Here is an 11594-nt window from a genome sequence, read left to right on the forward strand (position 1 = left end):
ACTTGTTTCACGCATCTAGTTTTTATTACTCTCCGTGTCGAGTTTTACTTTTAATCGCGTTGTTAATTTCTCATTTCGTAATTCCTCAGCTGTCTGTATTATTTGTTAAATCTATATATATATATATATACAAGTCGTAAAATAGACAGCTGCGTTCCTAATTTAACGATTGATATTTGGCACACTGTATCATGTTTTCGTCATATAAAATATAATTTTTAGAATATTTTATGCGTTATATTTATAGTTTCATAAATATTTACGTTTTGAATTGAGGCTTATATATATTGCAACGTAGAAGAGTACGGTCGCTCGATAATAACGGATTGTTTGCGGAAAGATTTAGTGAACTATGACATATTGCGAATGAAAATATGATAAACGACCATGATACTTGGGGAATATAACTATATAAATATATATGTGTGAACACTCATCTTCTATCCGAAGTAAAGAGCGCCACTCGCTGAAATCGCAGTCTACACAGCTCATAATCTAAACTTATTTATGCGCATGCTTTAACTGGGAGAACGTTACACGTGCACCATACAAATACATTTACATTAGTGCTCACACATACATACAGCATGTATTTACGTGTTATGTATGCGTGCATAGCATCGAATCTAATCATACATATAAACAGGGACGGATCGATCATGCGTGTTAGAGTCTGTGCTTATACATTTTTAAATATTATCAATTGGATAATTTATGTTTCAATAATCTAACTTGAAAAAGTGCAGCTTTATGGAACTCTATATAAAATTGATTGCTTGATAAAAGATTATTTAATAAATTGAGATTTAAATTTAACAAATATTACTTTAGGAGATGATAAAAATATCCTGAATTAATTATGTTCGCTACAGTTTATAGTAATGTTTAAAGAAGTGTAATGTTAATAAGAAATTAACAGAATACGCTAGTCAATTATTCGATAACTCAATCAGCTCTTGCGCGCTATATTTGTAATGACTCAAAGAATTGACGGCTCGCGAAGCTTTTTATAGCTTGCGTTATATTCTGATAACGATAATGCACAATATGTTTTTATTTGTTCCAACATATAATTGAAAGTGACTCGCTCATCTCTCGGCTCGGAGGAAAGAAATGATCCGGTCCTATAATCATAATCATAGCATCAGCATATTCTATCATAATAATCGGTAATTCCATCACGTCATCAGACTATCGAAACATGAATTATCAATTATACGATATGTGTACATGCACGTGGGCTAAAGACGTTTGGTAGATTCGCGCCTTTGCTGGTCGCGTAAAAAAAGAAGGAAAAAAAAAAAAAAATTGACGCGGAGAAATATACCTTCTCCGTAGACGGTTGCGCACGATGGCGCCTACTCGCGCGCATACCTACCTACCTGCGGTCCCCAAGAGGCTTAACCTCGCAGGCGTAGCCGCTGCAACGGCTTCTCGAAACTTTCGTTTCAGCGAGATTCCTCCGACCGTGCGTCATATGAGAGATATACTAATACTACGTTCGTTCTTACGTCCCTGTTTATCGCACGCGCGCGAAGCGAACGTTAGAGAAAGGAACGAACGACATGGACGGACGGACGGACGATTGGTGGATGCGGCTGCGGAAAAAAACGCGCGAGTATGAAAGGAGAGAGAGAGAGAGAGAGAGAGAGAGAGAGAGAGAAGCTTGACACGAGCGAGTCACGATGCGACGCCCACGGGATCGGTTTCCACGGCAAGTCTCACGCACGCATCGCGCACGCACACACGCGCTAACCTTTATCTTATCATTGACGAAAACGTATCGAGGTTGACTGCTGCAGTATTGGCACCAAGAGACTCTACGACGACGACGACTCAATACAACGTATGTATGTATATGTATTGGTCAACACACACTCCATATCTCGCGCTTCTCTTTTTCATCTTCTGCCATTCTCCATTGGAAAAGGAGAATTCCACGAGGATGAAGTACGATGTTGCACGTTGCACCCCGCGTTTTCAACCGCGCGACGTAGATTCCTCTGCAATTCACTTTATCGGCTGAGTAATTATAAGAGAACAATACACGCAATAAAAGACGCTGCTTTATCCGTGGATATCGTTATCTTCAAAGCGGATTGGCCAATCAATACTTTTGTATAGAGATAGTTCATTTCATGTTGCCTGAAAAATATGAATATATGAGTAGGAAGAACGCAATGCAATTTTAATCGTAAAACATTTTCGATATCTTTTAAAATATATACGCGCGCTTTTGTTGCCATTATGCAATATTTTGTTAACATAAATTATTATTAATTTCTTATTGATACATTAAAAAGAAGATTCGAAAAAATCATATAAAATATAAAATTTTGTTATAGGCAATTCCACCAAATAAATTAATCATCGATGATTAAGTTAATCGGAGTTTGAAGTCGTCTTAAGTATGTCAAGCGATATGTGTCTATAATTACTCATCGCAATAATAAACTTTTACACGTGCAACGTCGATATATGTTTATATATCACAGGTCAATTAGACACAAGTTCGATGTAATATGGTTTGTTGGCGTTTGGCCAAGCTAACGATTTATTTGCACGAGAGAAATTGTAATATATCACGATTATTTGATTGACAATCGGATTCTTTAAAATGTTCATGAAACAAGCAACGTTTTTTTCATAGCTTTAAAATTTTTACATAAATAACATTTTGCTGATGCATGTCAATTCTTTTTTATACAGATATATATATATAATATACTTATTTTTCATTTTTTCATTATATAAAGTATAAATTAAGTGGCATTATACCACTTTTGTATGCAATAAATGGTCGTAAAAGAAAAAGAGAGATTCTGTCAAAATTGATCTAAGTTTACTAAAACATTCGCGTATATAAATAGGATACAAATATATGTGATTGATGCATATTAATGCGTATGTGTTCATATTTCTGAATATCTATTGTGTAACCTGTCTTAATAATATATACATTTTTTTTGTAAATTGTTTCATAAGAGATCGTATACATTCAACAAGCATTTTTCGAATAGATTAGCAGTGATTTAATAGCAATAAAAATATTGTATTTAACAATTGATAGCTTCATTAAAAAAGTATTGTATATTTGAGGAAATAAATTTTAATGAAAACACATGTTTTAATGAAGCTATTAGCTGACATCGTTCGTAATTCCTTCATTATTCTTTTGATTTAAATAATATTGAGAATATGATCTCTTTATAGCGCAAGCACCTTAACCGGAAGTCTTTAATTTACTCCACCCAATTTCTCCTCTTTATGAATCGTTAGATAGTATCTGTATCTTAGTAAATGTCTGCTCGTGGTATCAAAATTAATTAATTATAAACGATAAAACGAATTATTAACGAGCAGACCAAACTTAATTAATTATGAAGAAAAAACGAAGCAGTTATATAAAGTTTACTCTTGTAGAATAAATTTTCTCGAATCGAATACTTTTATTTCTACTCTTACGAATGTCAGTTCTCACGAATCTCGTTTACATTCATAAATTAACAAAATGCTTGTTTTTTTGAAGTCCATGTTTATTTACATAATGTGCATAGAAATTTTATTTTCCAGACATATATTTTCATATTAATCCTTCATTAATATTTGAAACGAAAAAAAGTAATCAGTGGGTTATTTATAGCGCGAGTTTATTAATTGAGTGGAGTTGATAAACTGAAAAAGTATATATAATTGTCCTTATAAAATTATTATGTGGCTACTTATGCCGCCGACAGTATGTTGGACCTCGAGTATTTCTCGTTTAATATTCTGAACGCGCACAGCTAAAATTTTAAGAGTCCTCGAGAACCTCAGCTAAAAACGCGCAGAAGACTATCTACACTTAAGTAACCGAATGTTTTTCAAGTGTTTCTCTCATCAGTTCCAATACCAATACGAGTTTCACGAGTAGAGGTACTCTTGTTTGCAAGTCTTGAAAAACAATTTCTTCAGCGGCTTCTCGCAAGTGGTTAATACTTTGAAACATTTTTTATCTAACCACTGTTATTAAGTTAATTCCAATATTAATTAATCATTATATATATAAGTTTAATACTATTGTGGGGATGGACTTTGTATCGTATATGTAAATAAAGAGCTCTTGTTTATTTTTTTTCTCTATGAAACATTTATTCGAATAGCGAACAAAGTGCGAATCGCTTCGAGAATCCGCTAAATTTGAGAAAATATCTTCTCGACCATTCTTTTTTCCTTCTTTCATCTATGCTTACATGCTTAATTACTATCTTAATGCTACTTGTATCGTTAAAGACGTTAGTGAAGCGTGAACCTTTAAATACCGCTAGTCTTGATGCGGGTTACAAATTGATCTCTGTTGACTGAAAACAGTAACCAGGGCCGCATCTCTTAATCATTTAAAAAGCATAAGAGAAATTTCGCTTCGAGCAACACGAAAAATAAATTCGTCCGCTCGTTCCTATTCTCCTTGCAACCCGATCAGAAGTAGCTACTACTAGAGGACAGTTAGCTTGAATCTAAGATTATTCTTAAATAAAATTTACTCATTGCATTTTCAAGATGGTCTTAGTCGCGAATGAGCTCCGCGAAATGCTCGTATATATGTACGTACGTATGTATGTGTATGTATCTATGTGTGTGCAAAAGAGTCGGTCGCCAACTTTACACAAATATCTCCGACATGCGCAAACTATCATTCAAATTTCAATCACAATCGCTCATGTAGCAACGCTTTTCTCATGCGTTCAAAATAAATCGTATCAGCAAAATTCAATCTCGATTGCTATCTCAATGATATCCCGGTACAATCTGACGAGCCAGAATATAAAGTTGTTAAGTACACACAGCCACAAAGTGGTTGTATATATTAGTCTTGCAGACATCTAATGTTTAACATTCAATGAAAATGTAAATGTTGCTTTGTTATCATTGACGCATTGGTTATATAATCTGTGACCATCATAAAAAAGACGCAATCTTCATGAAAATTACGATATTCATGAGCTGTTCCTTGCTAAATATTACCTCGGTTTAGAGATGTCGAGTCATTCTCCTCGTTATAGACCTCGAATATGTGTAGGTGTTTGCTTTCAACATATGGTACAAGAGATCCGTAATCTTCGTCGCACTTAGTCATAGTAGTTTTAATGTGTGTGTAAACTTATTTTCGCGCGGTAAACGATATATGTATAGTATTAATGTCTGTCGAGTAGCTGTCTCGAAAATATCGATCTATTTTAACGAGCATAAATGTTCTTTTAGATATCATGTATCCATACAATAATAATCAATATCGATATATATATCGGATATTGCATAATTAATGCAATCGTCATTAATGATATGTTGCACATAAATGGATCATACGTAATTCAGATGCGCATGATAATAGTACGATTGTGCCCCCTTCGATAATAAAAATAAAAATCTTTTACCTCTTATTACACATGCTTTGCCCGTTGCGAATATAATGAAAATGAACATATAATAGGAATGAGTATGAATTTTTTGATAACTTACGATATGAATATGCCTGTGTGTACGTGTGAAATGTATATGTGAACTTCCGCACTCTGTTCATTATCGTTCTCTTCGTTTATTTTTGCGAATACGCTCTGCGGATAAACCCTTTTTCGTTCCTTAAGGCATCATTTTGTGGCGAGGTGACAACCACTTCTTCATGTAGTAACAGAAGAACGTAGAGATATAGATGAGCACCAGAAGAGCGCACGTTACACCGAGCGCCAGCACCGAGGTTTTTGTTGGACATGGCTTCATAACGGTCACTGTTTCGTCTGAAAATAAATATTCCATATACAATTAGTATCATGAAAACGCTTCTACTATCGCTTCAATGCGTCCTTCTCTTTTTGATCTTACCTGCTTCATTGAAGTCTATGCTAGCATCGCTCTTTAGGAAATCGGATTGTTTCTCATCGCCAAAGTCGAGCACTAAGATCTCTTGAGACAGAGTCATATCTTCGCCTTTCTCTTCTGTCGAATTTGCAAGACTTCTTCTACGTCTCTTACCCCACGATTCTACAGATTCGCGTCCCCATTCGCAAACAGCCTAAAAATGAGAGAAATCCTTGATAGTTTCTTTTTCTATAATTAAGGGAAGGAATAATAAAATTAATCAATTACCGGTTCGCAAGGTCCCAGACAGTACTTTACATTACATTGGAAAATCACGCCGTAAGATTCGGTGAATCTGAAAGCTTCATATATAGATTGCAGAGAATTACCGTCGGGAGTGAAACTGGGGAAAATGGAAGGATCGACAGGACATCTGAAAATTTAAACATTTGTTTTGTAAGCTTCACACACGAGTATAACCGGAAAAAAATTAAATCAAATCAAATCAACTCACCCTTCGTCGTCGATAATTTGGAATGTGCTTTTCGAATCCTTTGCCATAGCTACGCAACTGCGAGCGAAAATGCCGTATGGAGCTACATATAGAACATTAATATTAATTATTGTCGAATTGTCAAAAATCGATTATATCATTGTTCAAGTATAATTAATACTCCTTTCCTGTTGTGTAAAGAAAAATATATTTTCAAGAGAACACACAAACTTACTGTTTTCCGGGATTTCGATTCTGAACGTCAACTTGTCGCCAATGCGTACAGTTTCAACTTCTCGCGATCGACTGTCGAGGATGCGAATCCTCGGTGGAGGTGCTTCCGGTGCGCTAGTGATACTGATCATTTCCGGATCTCTGATCGGCATCATGCCGAAAGTTATATTCTTCGAGGACATATCGTATGTACATTTGACTTTGTAAATTTTATCAGCCTTTGTCATTACCACGGAGTGATGTTGCAGTACAACCGTGTTTGAATAAATTCCAGTCTGAAAACCGTCACGCTGCCATGGTGAAAAGAAAGTGCGAACAGAGATTAAGTATTCAAAGAGAGAGGGTTGTGCTTTATTTATCATAAACTCTTTATCGACCTTATAAAAATATATATAAAACAAATGTGTAAAAAAAAATGTTTTTTTAAAGTTATGCATAATACAAAAGTGCAGTGCTGGTCAATCAAATAAATGTGATACATTAGTATGAAGATATAATAATGTTAGACACATACAATAAATCGATAAAGTGTTTGTGTAACTTAACAATAGTGCTATTTACTTAATCTATTTCTAGGAACATGCGCATTTCAAAGCATGAATATTAATGAAAAGCAATGTAACTGCAAAACTGTAATTCTTTTAGAATTACAGTTGCAAAATCATAAAATTCAGATATAAGCTTTGATGAAAATTTTGTATATTACAAATTACATGTCGCATCATATAACAAGTACTTCGAAAAATACAAATAGCATTGAATAATTATAGCTATAGTTGAAAATGTACATAAATGCAATTACAATATTTTTCATACTTTAAACTTTAAATCATCCCTAAAACGATTAAGTTCAATGTATTACCATCACCATCTTATATATCACTTACCACGCTCTGAGTATTACAGTCTTGTCCACTCATCGTGAGATCCAATCTAAAGAGATCGCTATTGATAACATCAATATTGCAAGTTTCAGATCGTCCAAGAGCGTAAATACGCCCATTGAAAGGTTTATTCGTACGAACTTGGACAGCGATACGAGTGTCTTTACAGTCGACCGATACTGTAACATATCAATTATTAATAAATTTTATATAGTACTACATATATATATATAGTGCTTTTCGAATCCTTTGCCATAGCTACGCAACTGCGAGCGAAAATGCCGTATGGAGCTACATATAGAACATTAATATTAATTATTGTCGAATTGTCAAAAATCGATTATATCATTGTTCAAGTATAATTAATACTTCTTTCCTGTTGTGTAAAGAAAAATAAATTTTCAAGAGAACACAAACTTACTGTTTTCCGGGATTTCGATTCTGAACGTCAACTTGTCGCCAATGCGTACAGTTTCAACTTCTCGCGATCGACTGTCGAGGATGCGAATCCTCGGTGGAGGTGCTTCCGGTGCGCTAGTGATACTGATCATTTCCGGATCTCTGATCGGCATCATGCCGAAAGTTATATTCTTCGAGGACATATCGTATGTACATTTGACTTTGTAAATTTTATCAGCCTTTGTCATTACCACGGAGTGATGTTGCAGTACAACCGTGTTTGAATAAATTCCAGTCTGAAAACCGTCACGCTGCCATGGTGAAAAGAAAGTGCGAACAGAGATTAAGTATTCAAAGAGAGAGGGTTGTGCTTTATTTATCATAAACTCTTTATCGACCTTATAAAAATATATATAAAACAGATGTGTAAAAAAAAATGTTTTTTTAAAGTTATGCATAATACAAAAGTGCAGTGCTGGTCAATCAAATAAATGTGATACATTAGTATGAAGATATAATAATGTTAGACACATACAATAAATCGATAAAGTGTTTGTGTAACTTAACAATAGTGCTATTTACTTAATCTATTTCTAGGAACATGCGCATTTCAAAGCATGAATATTAATGAAAAGCAATGTAACTGCAAAACTGTAATTCTTTTAGAATTACAGTTGCAAAATCATAAAATTCAGATATAAGCTTTGATGAAAATTTTGTATATTACAAATTACATGTCGCATCATATAACAAGTACTTCGAAAAATACAAATAGCATTGAATAATTATAGCTATAGTTGAAAATGTACATAAATGCAATTACAATATTTTTCATACTTTAAACTTTAAATCATCCCTAAAACGATTAAGTTCAATGTATTACCATCACCATCTTATATATCACTTACCACGCTCTGAGTATTACAGTCTTGTCCACTCATCGTGAGATCCAATCTAAAGAGATCGCTATTGATAACATCAATATTGCAAGTTTCAGATCGTCCAAGAGCGTAAATACGCCCATTGAAAGGTTTATTCGTACGAACTTGGACAGCGATACGAGTGTCTTTACAGTCGACCGATACTGTAACATATCAATTATTAATAAATTTTATATAGTACTACATATGTGTTACGTGTGTGAATATATATATATATATATATATGTATTATTGGAATATTAAAAAAAATATGTACCATCGTAACAAGTGCCGGTCTTATCGCAATTAATATCGTTTCTAGTGAGATTGTTTATCGTAGAATCTTCTGTGGTTTCAAAAACTACCGGCAGCGGATCCGCCAATGGTCCAGTGCCTTCTAAAATGTTTGCAATAACGTATATGTGATTAATATATCATACACGCACACATACACACACAAACTTAAATTATTTTAATCGACTTTTTCGGTTCGCTTACTTTCGCAGAAATTTTCAAAGTAAGTGCCAACTCGTTCTCCATTATCGATCAAAGGCCTCTCTGCATTAAGATAGGTAGAAGGTCCATCCGGAAGAGTCCAATGATCCAGATGGAAGAGATGACAATTATAAGCCGACCCTTGAGGAGCGCCACGATAGAGAAAAGATCTACAAAGGAACTCGTTTTCGATTTCGCAGGCTAATCTGCAAGCGGACTCGCTCTGAACTTGCAATTCCTTGTCGGTGTAATAATGTAGGCCTGCGTATTGTGCAACTTTATCGTCCGCTACGCCGATTCTGGGCATTTGGAAAATCCTTTGATACCTGCAGGCCTCTTTTCCTGTGTGAGTTAATTTTTTTAAATACATTTTCTTTATTCTAGAATTTATATTTTAACAGAATATTTTCCTCAAAAACGCCGCGTTTACCTTTCAAACATAAATTTTCAAAGTAATCCACTCCTTGCGCGTCCACGAATTGAACGTATTGACCTGTCGTTCGACGATCCGAATCGCTCAAATGACACTGAAGCGTCACGTAATTATATTCTACGGAACGACATGTGAAGCGATGCTCGTTTAAGCAAGCTGCGAGACAAGCTTCTTTCGTGGATGTGTAAATTAATGCGTTGTCCAATCCCCGAATCATTTTATTTGGAATGCGTTCGAAGGCCCACGGTCGCAAACAAACGTTTTCTAAAATAACATATAATAAAATTAGATAATTTTATTTCTCTATTTCTCAATATTTTATATATATAATAATTGAAGATTTTAGTACTGTGCTTGCACATTTGTAAGTGTATATATGCTAATAGTTGATTTCCTATATATTTTATGAGTCGCTGGTTAATAACATTCAACAATATCAATGGCTAATTTTTTTTCTTTCATTCTCTCTCTCTTGCAAAGATAAAAAAAACCGGAAAAACATGACAAGATTCAAATCAATTTATCGTTAGTTTCCGGAATTGTTGTTCGGCATCAGATAAAAGACTGAATCATCAACCGGAGATAAAGTCGTTAAACAGTTTTTAACAACTTGGTGTTTGTCTCCCTCTCCGTCGAAGAGTGATAAGATACTTTGCGAAGCTTATCGACACTTCCGGATTATGCCGCAACGAAATTGTCGAGTCGTACGAGAGATCTTTCGTGCTGAAACATCATAAGACGTTGGCATGTGACTTGGCATCGACGTTGATGTCGACGGTGACGCACGTAGCCGCGCTTTTTTGGCACACGACTACGGAATATATTTCGGCCGAGCCCGTTCGTTGAGCGTTCCAATTTCTTTTGTTCCGCCCTCGAAACCGGCGCTAAAGTCGCAACCGACGACGAAAGTCGGTGCCAACGAACCGCTGCGTGACTCCTTCATGCATGAATCACCGCCAACCGTGCGAATTCCTGGCGATCGCTCGTCCTGAACGAAGGTATCGCTAGGATAATAAAGTGATAATTATTTTTCGACCAACAATGCGAAATTTAACGGATCCTCTGTAATCGTGTATTTTTTTGGCACCATATATCCACAATCAAGTATTTCAATGCGATTCACAACGAACGGTGAATGACACACACAGACATATATAAAATATCCAATTATAATTTGATATTTTTCTTTTCGTAATATTTTATGATTTCGAAAAACAAGCGATTTCATCAAAATAATTTTTGTGGAGGCGTAATATCAAAATCATTTATGTATATTTTTTTAATAGGATCGTATTATTTCTTTCATATAAAAGTTTCGATTTATGCTGCATTTGAAACGGTGTCTTTGATATCAGATGTAAAATGTATTTATGAAATATACGGTTGATTAACTTTACAATCACTAAAGTAAGATTCTGCGCAGTTTGTAACTAGTTGAACCATAACGATCATGTTAGAACAAGTCTGTCCTTCTTCGAAATTTTTAATTCTTCTCTTCATAAGTCGACATAACTGGAAATGTGTAGAAACAAATATTTCTGCGAATATCCTCTGGGACAAGTGATTTAAGGGAGGGAACTAAGCGCTTCACGATTCGAAACAACAATAAAATCGCCTTACTCGTCACATAGACAACATGATTTGTTGAAGCGCATTAATCCTGTCTCGGAAATTTCGACTCTATAAAGGATTTATAGAGATGTGCAAAGATGCTTAATAAAATTTGGCATTGTCAACTTTTGAAATATCGAAAATTTATGTAGATTTATATAATTTATTTGCCAATTTAATTATAATAAAGATTTATAGAAAGATGCTTAATAAAATTTGGCATTGTCAACTTTTGAAATATCGAAAATTTATGTAGATTTATATAATTTATTTGCCAATTTGCCAATTTA

General features: G+C 34.6%; 2 protein-coding genes and 1 long non-coding RNA gene across 5 annotated transcripts in view; 1 reads left to right on the top strand and 2 right to left on the bottom strand.

Moving 5' to 3' along the window:
• Positions 1–2149, bottom strand: part of LOC115244295 — an 18667-nt gene extending 16518 nt beyond the window's left edge. Inside the window, exon 1 of one of the 2 annotated variants that reach the window (XM_029821851.1) lies at positions 1757–2149. The gene's annotated coding sequence lies outside the window, so the exon portion shown is untranslated. Of the gene's footprint in view, positions 1–1382; positions 1497–1756 lie in introns of those variants that run through there. The other variant, XM_029821854.1, reaches the window with a different exon arrangement.
• LOC115244297 overlaps positions 1714–11594 on the top strand; it is a 12151-nt gene continuing 2270 nt past the window's right edge. Inside the window, exons 1-2 of the long non-coding RNA XR_003885360.1 lie at positions 1714–1846; positions 9272–9606. This is a non-coding gene — a long non-coding RNA (uncharacterized LOC115244297). The remainder of the gene's footprint in view (positions 1847–9271; positions 9607–11594) is intronic.
• The window catches only part of LOC115244293, a 42736-nt gene continuing 35251 nt past the window's right edge, over positions 4110–11594 (bottom strand). Inside the window, exons 4-12 of one of the 2 annotated variants that reach the window (XM_029821848.1) lie at positions 9691–9957; positions 9264–9602; positions 9043–9162; positions 8754–8929; positions 7868–8156; positions 6350–6431; positions 6124–6268; positions 5860–6049; positions 4110–5774 (exon numbers count right to left, since the gene is read on the bottom strand). In XM_029821848.1, the coding sequence (XP_029677708.1) occupies positions 5620–5774; positions 5860–6049; positions 6124–6268; positions 6350–6431; positions 7868–8156; positions 8754–8929; positions 9043–9162; positions 9264–9602; positions 9691–9957 (1763 nt within the window). In that variant the 3' untranslated portion in view covers positions 4110–5619. The remainder of the gene's footprint in view (positions 5775–5859; positions 6050–6123; positions 6269–6349; positions 6432–7867; positions 8157–8753; positions 8930–9042; positions 9163–9263; positions 9603–9690; positions 9958–11594) is intronic. The other variant, XM_029821849.1, reaches the window with a different exon arrangement.

This window comes from Formica exsecta, unplaced genomic scaffold (genome assembly GCF_003651465.1).
Source record: "Formica exsecta isolate Colony F162 unplaced genomic scaffold, ASM365146v1 scaffold80, whole genome shotgun sequence".
NCBI lineage: Eukaryota > Metazoa > Arthropoda > Insecta > Hymenoptera > Formicidae > Formica > Formica exsecta.